Source organism: Cyphomyrmex costatus, unplaced genomic scaffold (assembly GCF_001594065.2).
Source record: "Cyphomyrmex costatus isolate MS0001 unplaced genomic scaffold, Ccosl1.0 scaffold1825, whole genome shotgun sequence".
Lineage (NCBI taxonomy): Eukaryota > Metazoa > Arthropoda > Insecta > Hymenoptera > Formicidae > Cyphomyrmex > Cyphomyrmex costatus.
In genome coordinates this window covers 11,539-25,746 of record NW_017275853.1, presented here as the reverse complement: position 1 = coordinate 25,746, position 14,208 = coordinate 11,539, and the positions used below count along the sequence as shown (strand labels likewise).

The window sequence follows — 14,208 nt, the reverse complement described above, 5'->3', positions numbered from 1 at the left end:
GGACCAATGAAATTCCTTATGCACATGGTTTATGCGTTATGCAAAAGTCTGTGCTCCCCGCTTAACGATCCGTTCAACTCAATCCGATTATCTCCTGAGACAGGCACCAAAATCCGATTGAGCTAGGGAGTTTTTTGAAATGCACCAACTGAGTACCACTGTTCGATCGGATTGGAAATCCGACCATTTGTCGTAAACACCCTCCGTATATACTGTGCTAATAGGTCTGTTCGCGTTACATGAAATCCCCAAATAATTTTGCACTTAAAGTGAGATAGATGTATATTCGGCTTTTAAAAAGAAAGAAAGCGAAGATGGTAAGTGCAAAAAGTGCAAGCAACGCGAACAGACCTAATGCGTTCTTAACAAAAAGTGCATAACTCCAGAGTCTACCAGAATCGACGTTCTTTTTCGATTGAACTTTTATTTCACACGCGCTGCTGTTTGTGAACCAGATATTAAAGCATTATGTTATTTACTTCTTTTTAATATGCACAAACGAATTTCTTCTGCAAGGAACCGATGGTAGAATCATGATTATTCTTAGCGTCGATTCAACTCACTTTGAATATTGTAGCATTAATTATGACACACGATCTGAATTTACGTATGAAACAGAATTATCTTGATGAATTATCTTAATCCACTGTTATACGGTTTAAATGTCGTCTGATCTTGCAACTAATCGCAAATGGCTGAAATTGATAAAGTAATCCTACACATTTTTATAATGTTTAACCTAAACGTTATCAGAAACAAATAGAATAAGCGTTGGGCCAGAATCAGACTACGCATTGTAGATTGAGATTGAAAGATGAATTTTGGCTAATCAAAATAATAGGAGCTAAAATTCCTTTATCCTTATTGGTCAAATTTCAATTTTCAATGCATAGTTCAATTCCAGCCTTAGTGGACCTTGCTTAGAAACTGAAGATGTGATTTTAAAGATACTTAGAATGATTTATAAATTTGTTAAGAGAAAAATTAGGACAGTTGTATAAAAATAATAAAACATATATAGATCTAGGTGTTTTATGTCAGGTAACTAAATAAACTAAAGATACTTTGAAAACTATTGTTTGTTAAAGAAAATAACTTTTCTTTGTTACAGAAAATCTTTGAGCAGCAGATTTTTTTTTTGGTATTTTACTTTACTCACTACTTATTTTGTATGTAGTTTATGTACAAAGAAAAAAATACTTGAGTCGTACAAAAACTAAGGATTCCCTTTTAATATATCCTAATATCATGAAACAATAAACAATACTCAGATAACATCGTACTTTAAGATATACTGTCATCAAGATGCATTGATTAAGATAATTATAAAGATTATAGCTGACCCATTTGCTGGTACCTTATCCAATAATATGGGTAAGTACAATTAACTAATATATAAATGCAACATTTAATGCTTTTAATACAATATTAATTACAACATACTGAAATTATTCTCTTACATTTGTCTAGTGATGGCAGGAAACGAAAATGTGCCAGGAGCCTTGGCAGATAATCCACTATCTGCGAGACTGCAATGGCTACGTCAGCACAGAGAAGTCTTACAAGGAAAGCTTGTCCAAAAAAATAATGAGCTGAAAAACCTGTGTATAGAAGAGGCAGAGTTAACTGGAATTTTACCACTGGAAATACCTCTGGAACCTGGCGAAAGTCCACCAATTTTTCGTAAAAAAGCGAGCACTTCCTTTATACATCCACAAAAATTGATCCCTAAGCTGAAGACATCTGATATTGTAAGATTTAAATGTAATGGTATAAAAATCACTATAAAAATATTAGATTGAATTATTGTCTATTTATGGCACACACATATGCAGGAGGAGTCTGAGTTGGAGTTGGAGAAGCAAATACAACTTGGAATTGTGGAAGCTGCATTGGGTGTTATCAATGATCCTACAGAAAGTAAGGCCACACGACGTAAACATAGGCTTGCTTATCAGCAAAGTCAGCAAAGACTGCAAGAGTTAGAGACACAGCTGAACTTTATTAGGCAAACCCGTGGTAAAACACAGCGTCCAACTCAATTTCCAGTAAACACAGGAAGTTACAATATGCAACCACATTCACATGTTAACGTAAAGCACAGGACAAAGAAACCACGACCACCTTTAGATAGTACAGGTATTGTGTGTATGTGTGTATGTGTGTGTGTGTGTGTGTGCGCACACGCGTGTTAGAGAAACATTATAATTACTTTCTTAATAATTATAAAAAATAACTTTTTAATCTATAACATATAATTTGTATACAATAGGAAATGAGATAACAAGTCCAAAGTCTATTGGAAGAAGTATTCTTCATGAACCTGGTATAAGTTTGAGTCCCTTAGCACCTGAAAACGAATCAAATACTTACAGTGGACATGGATATAAGGAGCAATTAACTATACCGAGTGTTTGTAATCATCACCATAGTGGCACGTATCCCGGCATAAGCCCAGTCGAACAACCGAATATTAAAATTGTGGAACACGATCACAATGATAATCACAACGTCTACATTTTACCCAATCAATATCGCGCGCGTACGTATTCTCACGGAAGTGGCGGATCTTGTGGACATTATCAGGATACCGAGAGAATGTATCGACCTTATGTGCCGAACACATATACCGAAAACGAGCGTCAAATGCGCTACCTTAAATTCCAGCATATGCAAAAGCAACAACAATTGCAGAATCATATCCAACAGCAGACCCACAGACTACAATATTCAAATTCCTTTGAATACAAGCATCTCGATAATGCGGATATCTTACGGCGAAGTGGACAGGGAACCTATGATAGAGATTTTCGTTCATCTCATTACTTGCCCATCGATTACCAGGCCTACTATAGGGACAGTGCACAGTCTCAGCAGATTTTACAGAGACGAGATCGTGATTCATCATCTTGCGTTAAGAACACCTCGCGGCACAGTGGTGGCAGTATATCAATTGAGGCTCCATTACCACCTGGTTATTGGATGCGCCATAATGACGATATTCACTGGGTGAGCATAGACGAGCCCGACAGATTCGGTAGTTTAGATCGCAGACGTCGAAATGCTCAACACAACAGTGTCAGTGAGGCGAATCTAGACACGCAATCGCGTTATCGCACGATTGCTATTACATGTACTAAAAGCTCATCGAGCAGCAATGTTACCGCGTCATCTCATCAGCATCCCTCCGTTCATTTACTGCCGTTGTCCGAGCAACAAACACCAACAAATAAGATGCTGCTGCGTACACAATCATTGGGAAGCGTAGAGACCTGGAACTCAAGTCATTTGCATGATTCGCACGATGATAAGGATGCGTCTACGACGGAATACACCAATAACAATCGTAAGAGTCGTCAAAAAGAATGGTACGAAACATCATTAGATGCAGGAGTAAGTGTAGGTTTAGATCATAACCTGATTACCGCACGAAAAAATGTGCATTATCAATCGAGTCCACCACTTGCTCGTATCAAAACTGTTACTATTAACGAGAAGGCAAGAAATAATCAGACAACAAGCGGACCGCCGCTGCCGGTGAATCCTGCAAACCGTCACAAGAAAGATAAGCCCAGGGAGCAGCAGCACGCAGTGCAACAGTCTCATCCTCATTACAATCAGTCCACGACCAGGTCGAAGGTATTGGAGATACCAGCCGAATCAAAGCCATCCATTGACGTCTGCGATAATGTGATACGACCATTAGGCTCACCGCAAAACTGTACGGTTGTACAGCCAGGAAAATATCAACCATATAGGGAAGTGACAAAGCCTTTTGAAATGTCGGACTTTTACAAGTATTCAACAAAATTCCGCAAGAGAAACGAAGCTGCCGCGCAATCTGAGGTCGGCAACGGAGATTCCCCGCTCCAGGAGAACCATCCCGCAGAAACAGGCACCGCTGATTTATCTAGAGATCCTAATTCTTATAATTTTGGACCAAATGATAATGTTACCGCTAGTCCGGTACAAAGAAGACTCTATCAGCCGGTACAACGCATGACATGTCAACCTTATCTCTCATCGTTGAGATAATTGTTTGCGCTCGCGTATATAAAATTTATTCATGCATGTCACATTATCACATAAGTGTTTACAGGATTATTCATTCAGAGATGATAGGCTGGTCCTATCGATAAATATTTTTTTCGTTCTTTAATCAAACAATTCACTAATTGCAGCATACGAACAGTGTCATGTATTAATGCTTCTACTCCATGATTTTTACTTGATAAAATGAAACATTATTTGGTTTCAAATTAATCAGAAAATGTATCGTTAAACATTAATCCATTAATACATTAGTAACGAGATCTGTATATATATTTATATAAATATACATATTTCGAAGATATAATTATACAGTTTTGTTCGTATAATTTTCATTTCTCTTTAGAGAATCAATCTCATTTTATCGATATCATTCTTTACGTATCTATCAAACTGTAACATATAAGCATTTTTATTTTAAGAAATTTTACTATTTGTATTTGCATATGTATGAGGTATGTTCCAAAAAAGTAGAGAAAGGAAAAATAAGGAATTGAAGGGATGCAAGGATTAAATTTTGATCTCGACTTGATTAATTAATATTAGGACCTGAATAGTGCCTTTCATTAATGGAAGTATCAAGTGGATAATATAATTGTATTTTTAAATTACATTTTAACATAATTCAATAATTTTGAAAATTATTCTCCACTTGTTGTGACTTCTGATATAATTGTATCTATAATTGTGTTCAGCGATGCATATATGTATGTACATATTTTTTCTACAAACAAATAAATAGCTGTAGTTTTTTAGAGATATCATTAGATTGATAAAATATTAATGTTGGTTGTTAAATACATTTTTTTCGATTATATCATTAAATAATATTGAAAATTTGCAGTTTTAATATTCTTACATTCTAATTTTAGTTTTATAAATTCTATCAAGAGTATTTCTTATGACTCAACATGATATTTTTAAAAATGTATTTTATATATTTTACCATGGACGGTTTGAAATAATAATATCTAACATTTCTATACAAGAAATAATAACAACGTGTGTTCTTAATGTCGCGCGCTTGGCTTAGCGTCGAGACACTATCCGTGTCTCCAGATCATAGTTAATAATATCTGTATGTACGTGGATGATATTTTTATATAGAAATCATTTTTAAATATGCGCGTATATATTATATTTATATACTGCTCGGCGTATAATATTGAAAGATAAAATAAATCTCATTAGAGATCTTGTTTGTTTACCACAATATGTTCGCCGGGAAGCTTGATCTATACTTGATTCATGCGATTTATGTAACTAAAGCGCTTCTTCTTATATGTATGTCACACATACAATTTGTATTAGAATTCTCTTCCTATAAAAATAATATACGCTGCTACTGTATAGTATACGCATTATCTGAAATAATTCAGATAAATTTATTTGATCCAAAAATGTTGGAAACACTTCAGCATCATAGACATAGAAAATAAAGGCCTTATGTTAGCTGTGAATAATTATGTGTTGCGCATTGTGTGCTATTTAAAAAAAACTTTTTGTACTGCTTTATACAATTTGTGTCAATAAAAACGCTAATTTAATTATTCACCTGTATACATAGCGAAAATTTAAACAAGCGAAAAACAGCAAAAAAAATTTTTAATGACAGGAGCACTAAACATCTTTTGAAAAAGAATTTAAAATATATAACAGAATTATATTAATATCGTGACATACGTGACTGTGTCGTTTAAAGACAATGGAAGAAAATTCATCCTCAGCACGAAAGTATGAAACAAGGGAAAAAGGGTCAAAGAAAAAGATAACTATCGAAGTAGATGAAGATGATCCTTGTCTCAAAAAGAATGAGATTCACGAGGAAGAGATATTACGTACTCCTCACGGGGTGGAGTTTGAACGGTCTCCTGGCAATGATCCGAGGTATATATACTTACGGTATTTATAATTAATCCAGGAATATTTTTTCTATCAATCGTGTTTTGCAGATTTCAGCAACAAAATCAGACGCGGAGATGTTTCGTAATGTATACTGACTTCTATCGCTGTGAGCATATTTTAGGTAAAGGTTCTGAAGCATGTACGTGGTTTAAAGAGGTTTTCACGTCCATATGTCCGAGGGCCTGGGTAGAGCAGTGGGATGAACTTAGACTTACAGGCAGATTACCTTGGCATAAATACAGAACTCAAGGCGATTTCCCCGGCAATAAATACGGCGAATAAAAAAAAAGAGAAAGAAACCAATCTTGTAAAACAAATTAAAAAGTTTTATATTTAAAATAAGATTATATCAACTATTATCATTTTGCTAATTAAAAAAAAGAAATACAGAAATTTAAATAAAGGCTATATAATACAGTGTATGAGATAAGGAATATATATAATTAATTTACACTCCAGATAAGAAAAAAATAACTTTTATTATACAGGTACAAGATTTATTAATATCAGGTAACTTATTGAAGTACGAAGGAAAAATTACTAATTGTCCGATGATCCGTAATTGCTGAACTTCTCTTCTTTTCAATCTTAACTCTTCTTTTTTTTTTTTAAATATGGTCGATAGATTCTTCTTCTTATCTTTATCACACTTGATCTTGCAGTTTATACACTTTTTTTCTTATAATTGTAAAGTAGATACACTAATAAAAATTTTCTTTGAACTTTCAGTAAAATACGGATACTTTTCAAGATCCCGTAGTAGCACGACTTTTTTAAAAGAGATCTTACATAAAAATGTAAGATTTTTGCGAAATAAAACAATTTCAGTATTGTGCACTAGAGCCTGTCTTGGATGAAGACAACTTACCGATCTTCGGGTGTTGGCTCTGCGTAACATCGTAACCTGCCTATATCGATATATCTACTTCCTAGAAGATAATCGATGATACCTGTAAATATGAAATCAAAGACATTTGCTTGAAGAAGATGATTAAAACTATTTTCTGTTCTTTCTTATATGTACGCGACTCTATCTTGTATGTAATATATATATTGTAAACGATTAGAATTTAGAAGTCAAGATATAATCAAGAAACTAAAAGCGCAAGCTTATGATATTTACGTATTAAAACGCTATCAATATATTATAAAGTGTGTGATCCACAATGACACATTTGACGAGAAATTAGAACCACCTTACGTCATGTTGAGTATGTTCGGTAGTATGTAATGTATTATTTCAGGTTTGATTCCTCGACTGGTGAATGTACTGGCAATCCTCGTCCCTGCAAATACCCATCATTTCATACGGACACAGAATTCCATGGGGATTGATGTTCCTGGCGAAAAGAGTAACAGAAACCACAAAAATCCTCAAGATTTTGAGCATAGTCCACAGACAATGGATGATCGCATACCGTAATTATCTTTCAAAAAAAGGAACACTCACCTTGGTTTCTTCAAATGTGTTAATATCGATATATAAGGTGCAATCGGCTTCGTCGTCATCGTTGTTGTATATACCGTTGTATTTATCGTCGTCGTTATTGTCGGCGATGACGATGGCAATTGTGGCAAGGCTTTTTCGTTAATCTCTTCATTGTGGTCTAGACTTGACGAAACAGTCGCTAATGATTTTAGTTCTAAAGGCGCGGGGAGATCATACTTGTCTGTTCTATTTTCTTCTGTGTGCTCATTATTTTGTTTTGTAGGACTACTTTGGTATAACTTTGGTTCAGAGGATAACACATTATCTTGGTTAAGAAACGTAACTTGTTCTTTGTTATGATAATCCAATGTACTTGCTGAAGTTTCCTCTCTATTTTCTGGTGTCGACTGGCATGGAATCACTTGCAAGAAATCCAATGAGGTTTCTATCGATAAACTCTTATTTTGATTAGAATGCGTCAAGCGAAAAGTATCTCTCCCCGATTCCGCTTCAATGATAGCTTCGTTATTCATTAGCTGTTCTTGCGACAAATTCTTCTCAATATATTTATCCTTAAATGATTCTGAAGTTTCTTGCAAAGTACTACAATTGGAATTTTCAGAAATATCATTAGATTGGAGTCGCTTTTTCTTGGTAAATTGACGCGTATGATTAGCAACCTCTTTGAGCTTATCACTTAAAAGTTGAGCTACCGCCTCTGGCAACCTAAAAGAACAATCTTTATAATCAAAACATTAAAAATAGAACGTAAGAATTTATTTCTTTATTTACATATAAAAACTAAATAATTAGTTATTAAATATTTACGCCACATATGCAGGCTTTCATATTTGCGTACTTGTAATTTTTCCCCATGAGTCGGTTACCTAGGAGCGAACAAATTCTAGACAGTTTGAAGCATTCACGTCGTCCAGCATTGATCTTTTGACGTGCTGTTGAAACTTTTGGACCCATACTGCTAACACGATCGCGCTGCTGTTGTAATCTTTCCTCAGCTATCTTTAATTGTTCTTTAAGTTTTCTCACTTCATTGGTCAAGGTAGTTTGCACTTCCTTCTCCATGTCCCATTGACGAAGATTCCCTGACATTTCTGCTAAATGATCTAAGACCATATACCTACATCACATATATAACATACTTTAATATGAAAGCTCTATTGTGTATTACTCAATACTATAATTTGGTTTTCCACAAAATTATTATGTATAATTACCGTTTTGCAACTAATTTATGCTCAGTTTCTCTCAAATATCGTTCTTGCTCCACTTCTGGAAGATTCGTCAAGGAATTCACTTCCGCTTTAACATCCTTTTTAAGCGTGTCCCAAATATCATTTGCAGTACCAGTATCGTCAACAACTGAGTTAGATTTATGAGAACCATTGATGCTACTATTATTGTCTACAAGTACAGATGTTGAAGTATCACAATTAATTTCTCGCTGACATTCTGCTTCATATTGGGAAAGTAACATTGTGCTTTCCAAAGTCTCTTCGTTTTCATTCGAAATCGTAGATGAATTTGAAAGTTTTACGGTAGATGTAGTAGAAAAAGTACTAGTATTACTATCTGCATCATTTAGAGTTTTCTCGGCTAGATTTTCTGTATTGACATCAGATTCGATCAGATTTTTACTTTGATCGACGCTTTTTGTCATATCGTGTTGTAAGATTAATTTGTCGTTTATAGTGACGACTCGCTCGATTGCGTTCGGTTTCAACAGTATTTGCATGTATTTACGATTTATCTCGTCTATGCTTAACGCTCTCAAAGCAGATCTATGTTGCTGTGTATCTTTCACAGATTGTTTCTCACGTAAATTCTCGACCATTCTACCGCTGGTGTGACTTGAAGCGGGAACGTTGGTAATTCGAATGCTGAGATCATTCGGTATTGCTTTCTTACAATTTTTAGTTTGCAAATGTGTGGAATTGGTATGTTTAGCAATATTCACTGAAAGTTTTTTGTCAGCAGACTTGCGACATTCGTTTAATTCTAATGTATCTTTTGTCACGTCATCGTTTTTCCTTCCAACTTCTGTTGATGATTCTTGAAAATTCTTCTCTGGCGTTTTTAAATTATCCTGATTTTGTTTAACATGTGCTTTCTTTTCGCACGGTGACAATTTTATTGGTGAGCTTGTTATGTTAGTGTTTGATAATTTATTGTTATTACTACTACTACTATTATTGTTACTTGCTACCTTTCTTTGCAGTTTCAACTTTTCGCGCTCCAAGATTTCCTGCTTTAAACGACGATACTCCTCTTGCTGTGATGCAGGAAGGTGCCTCACGGCCTGGAATAAAGTAAGAAAATCTGTAAAACAAATTAAGATTTCTACGATCAATTAGTTTTTTCTTCAGTAATAAATCCCCGAATTTTGCAAATCCAAATAATATTAATCTCTTTCTATAAATTACTTGCATAAAAGGATAATTAAAGGAAACATGCAATTGTCTTACCAGTGGCGTGTGCATATTAGATGAACCGTTAGCCGTTTGTGGTATATCTCGTTTTGTCGCTTGCGTGGATGAACTGGATGACTTCGCTGCGGCAGTCTGTTCTTGTTCGTTTCTCACCTCACGCAGAAATTTACTCAAGTTCTTTTCGAAATCGGCGGGTATTTCCTGATGCGTTTGGTGCTTCTCTGCGATAAGAACAGACTCATTTTTCTCACCTTCGGACTCGCTATCTGTATCAGAACCCAAACTTATCACAAATCGCTGAGTGTCAGGTGCATGTAACGATATTTTTGACACGTTAGCATTGGACCATACGTTTTCGCTAGGCTTCACATTGTTATCAATCTTTCGTAAATTCAGTCTTCTTTGCACAATCATATTCTGATATTTCTTAGCGTTATTCACCACCTTCGTACTCGTGAGTGCTTTTCTCGTGATTTTTTTCGGAGGACTCTTTAATGTGTCTAGACTGCTGCTTCTTTTCCTGCTACCATTTTGCACAGAGATAGATACATCATTAATTTTCTTCTTTGTAGTTTCTGATAAAGATTTCAATGGCAATGGCTTCGACGTCAATAACGAAGCATTGTTGCTTATTATGCTAACCGTAGATGGTATGGTACCTGTCAATGTATGATTTAGTGCAGATGTTTGGACATTCGTTACAGCAGAGTTTGTAACCGAAATAGCTGGAACAATTGGAGGATTGTTCATATCTGTTGATTTCGTTCGTTTTAAAGAAGCCAGTAAAATGGCTCGTAATTCGTTCTCATCCTCATCAACGCTTTGTCTCCTACTAATACTTTTTGCCGTATCGGTAACTTTGCTAACTGTGCCAGAATTGGAATTGTTCGGCGCGGGATTTGTTGATAAACAATGAGATTCTATGTGTTCTTGCGAATATTCGGCGAATGTTGAGGATGTTGTATGATTGTCCTTGTCCACATCTCTCTTTTCAATCATAACATCATCGAAATTTATAGATTCTTGTATATCAGTGATACTTTGCAATTTTGACGATTCTCCACTTTCTATCAAAATTTTCTGCGTGTTAGCATTATCATTGCTCTTGTTCTGATCAGATTCAATCGCAATGTGGTCTAAAGTAGATACATTCACAATTGCATCTCTGTTTATATCAGCATCCAAACATGGGCTTTTTTCATTTTCAAGCAATTGTGTATTTTCTCTTTTGCGTTTCCTTTTCCCGCGTTTTCTTCTTCCGCGTTTCTGCCTCTTGCGAACTGGAGTAGCTTCATTCCCTGACGATGTAACAGCAATGTCAGATTGTCCCAGCTCAACTTCCTCATTATCTTTCTTGGATGAATCTGTTTGATCCTCTGATGTATCTAAAGATTCATTTACCGAATTGTCGAACGTAGGAAGCAACAAAATAGGCGTAGATTTTTTCACTACTTGCAATGTTATCGGTTTGAAGATGCTGCTATTCGCGTCTGCGGCGTCAATGGTTACTGGTTGCATCTCAGCATTCTTAAAAGTCGGCTTTGGCTCTGGCTGCAACGTTTCATGTTTCTTTAAACATTGTCGCAGTCCCTTATTCGATTTCAGTATTGGCGCGGGTACCAGCTTTCTATTGATCAACGTAGGTATCTTATTCATATCTTTAGTAACATCTGGAATACCTTGCATATATAAAGGTTCCTTTAATGTTTTTTCTACAGCAGCTTGACATGGTGCTGTTTCCTTTGGAATGTATTCCATGGCCGGTAAATTTCTGTCATTGCCAATAGGAGAATTCAATGGATCCACAGATTCCTCTGGAAGATCATCGATCGTTATCATCGATTCATTCGGCGACATCGATTCGGCGTATTTAGCGGTGTACGCCGTTGTCAGAGCATTTACAACGAAGTTAAATGGAGGAATTGTCTTCATTTCGGGATTATTATTATTATTATTTTTAAATGTGGTATCCACATTCACAAATACAATACTATCCTTGACAGGTTGCTCCACGATTTGCTGCATCTGAAGCGGAGAAGCAAAAGTGCCATAGGAAGAGACAGGAGGGGTGAGAAGATCCTTGGACATTGGAAGATCATGCGTATCTGGCATATTCGTTAAGGAATAAGTACCTTCTTGACAACAAATTCCATCTATTAGATCACAAACGACATTTTCTGTAACACAACGTAAATTTCTGTCGTTGCCGTGAGGATTCTCGAGACCTTTTCCGGTTACATCACTTAAATCCGAATGAAAGGCCTCGTTATTGTACTGCGATGGCGAATGTGCATAGAATTGCGGCTTACTTGGAAGTGCCTGGTAAGGCAAGTAAGTGTCATTATAATAGGATATGACGCTATTCGATGTAAGTTCATCCTGTGCGTCGTCAAAGACCGGGCTACTGATGTTCTCGTTTACGTTAATAAACGATACATCAGATGGTTCGATATCAAGCAATGCTGTGTCGATAGGTACGTTCTCGGTAATCTTATCGGTTGGCGAATATGGCAGTTTCTCTTTCTCTCTTTCAATGTCAGTATCCAAGTCCATGTCTTCAATGTGATTACTTTCAGGTGACGGTGTGCATGGCGGTGACGCATATTTTAATAAATCATCGCTAGGCACGGGTATGTCATCGAGAAAACTCGAACTGAACGGACTCTCACTGCGGGTGGGTCTCTTGGTCTTAATACCGCGTTGAACCCGATTCTGATGCTTTTTCATGACTGCTGAACGCAGAGCGATCATACGGAGTTGTAAAGCCTCCTCGTCCTGGTCATCATTAATTACAGCCAATTTCTTTTCTGATTCTAGATCTATTGAATGCTCCGAAGATCTACTAGATTTTTTCTGCTTTGTCTCTAACGCCTTTTGTCGCAGCAACGCCAGATCGTCCTCATCGTCGGCATCGTTGACTGTCTCGGATTCAACTTTTCCCTTGAGATACACGTGGTCGTCGCTACTGGCTCTGTTTAATATATTCGATAATTTCTCCTTCAGTGACGAAGATTCCTTACTCCGTGTGATGCTCGGTTCCGACGCATGAGTTCCTATGGAATCCAGATGCTTCACCTTTTTCAATAGTCGTGTCACCTCACCGTGTCTGTCGACATACGAACGAGTAGACGGCGGCAAGCTCAGTTTCGACGGTAGTCTCTTCACTGCTTTCACGGGTGAATGACGACGGACACTACGTTTCGGCGATCTGACCTTTCGCGGGGATTTCTTTAGTATCAGAGATCTGGAATGATTCAGCGGAGATCGAGAAGATCGAAATGACGATCGTGCTATCACTGGCGACCTGTATCTTTGAATCGGCGATCTCGAGATCATCTTTGATCTGCCACTTGATCTGCGAGTTGGACTTACTTCCCTATATATTTTCATCGTGCCATCTGTTACAGACAGTTCGACGGAGGTTGGAGAAATCAATTCATCGATAGTGAAGGATTCCCTTTTCTTTCTTTTTTTCTTTTTTATTTTGGCCTTTGATCGATTGGATGTATCTGTAAGACCAACGATTTCCATGTCACTGTCGCTAGAGATTGGTACTAAGTCGTCATTTTTCTCTTGTAACGTTGATGCCATATGCTTTGTTGCGGCAAATCCTGTTTCTCTGACATGGTGGCGGTTTTCCTTTCCTTTGACTGGATCTTATAAAATAAGATTAACTGCTACTTGATTAAAACAATATACTAGCTCAAATAGATAGTAATTTTAATTATATTTATTCATTAAAAGATATATTTTTCGTTATATATATACAGAATAGTAAGATTTTTTTTTCAAAAATAACTTAAAATAGGAATCTCTATAAAATTTCTGTATCTAGTTATATTATAATCAATGAAACCCACACTTTATCCAAGAGATATCCTGAGAACATCTTTAAGATTCAGAAGACACAGAACTGTTTTCTGGACGTTTCTTTAGGATATTTTTTGGAAGTTTGTGCTATATGAGAAATTAAAAGCAAAAGTATGTATAGAATATTGTAGCGACAGAGAGGGAGAAAGAGAAAGAAAGAGAGTGTAATCAAAAAAGACCATATCAAAATACATTTTTGTTAGGAAAGTATAATTGTGACAAAACCACAATAATTATCACTTCTTTATATTATATTTATATCTTCGAAATGTACATATATACAGGGTGTAACTAAATTATCGCACTTGGAGTATACCATGAGATACAGGACGAGAATCCAAGTAAAAAAGTCCTGAGTCATTTTTTGATACGAGCTTTTAGTTCGTTGTTATACGATGTTAAAGTTAGCAAATTAGCGACCGAGTATAGAAGGAAGATAGGGACGTAGCAAGGCGGAGCGGAGCTGACGATCGCGGCGGGAGAAGAACAACGGTGAGCAGCGAAATG

General features: G+C 36.2%; 3 protein-coding genes across 5 annotated transcripts in view; 2 read left to right on the top strand and 1 right to left on the bottom strand.

The window, feature by feature from the left end:
• Positions 1 to 1,272: 1,272 nt before the first annotated feature.
• Positions 1,273 to 4,093, top strand: sstn (stepping stone). The gene is made up of 4 exons (XM_018537819.1): positions 1,273 to 1,374; positions 1,471 to 1,751; positions 1,836 to 2,139; positions 2,273 to 4,093. The coding sequence occupies exons 1-4, from the start codon at positions 1,371 to 1,373 to the stop codon at positions 4,033 to 4,035; spliced, it is 2,352 nt and encodes a 783-aa protein (XP_018393321.1). The 5' UTR covers positions 1,273 to 1,370; the 3' UTR covers positions 4,036 to 4,093.
• Positions 4,094 to 5,585: 1,492 nt separating this feature from the next.
• Positions 5,586 to 6,264, top strand: LOC108772305 (cytochrome c oxidase subunit 6b-1). Its single transcript, XM_018537820.1, has 2 exons — positions 5,586 to 5,937; positions 6,003 to 6,264. Exons 1-2 carry the CDS (start codon positions 5,756 to 5,758, stop codon positions 6,235 to 6,237), a joined length of 417 nt encoding a protein of 138 aa, XP_018393322.1. The 5' UTR covers positions 5,586 to 5,755; the 3' UTR covers positions 6,238 to 6,264.
• A 226-nt stretch (positions 6,265 to 6,490) lies between these two features.
• Positions 6,491 to 14,208, bottom strand: part of LOC108772306 (uncharacterized) — a 9,862-nt gene continuing 2,144 nt past the window's right edge. The window contains exons 2-7 of one of the 3 annotated variants that reach the window (XM_018537821.1): positions 9,868 to 13,487; positions 8,620 to 9,701; positions 8,244 to 8,522; positions 7,406 to 8,110; positions 7,152 to 7,295; positions 6,491 to 6,905 (exon numbers count right to left, since the gene is read on the bottom strand). In XM_018537821.1, coding sequence (XP_018393323.1) covers positions 7,196 to 7,295; positions 7,406 to 8,110; positions 8,244 to 8,522; positions 8,620 to 9,701; positions 9,868 to 13,487 — 5,786 coding nt within the window. In that variant the 3' untranslated portion in view covers positions 6,491 to 6,905; positions 7,152 to 7,195. The remainder of the gene's footprint in view (positions 6,906 to 7,151; positions 7,296 to 7,405; positions 8,111 to 8,243; positions 8,523 to 8,619; positions 9,702 to 9,867; positions 13,488 to 14,208) is intronic. The other 2 variants (XM_018537822.1, XM_018537823.1) reach the window with 2 other exon arrangements.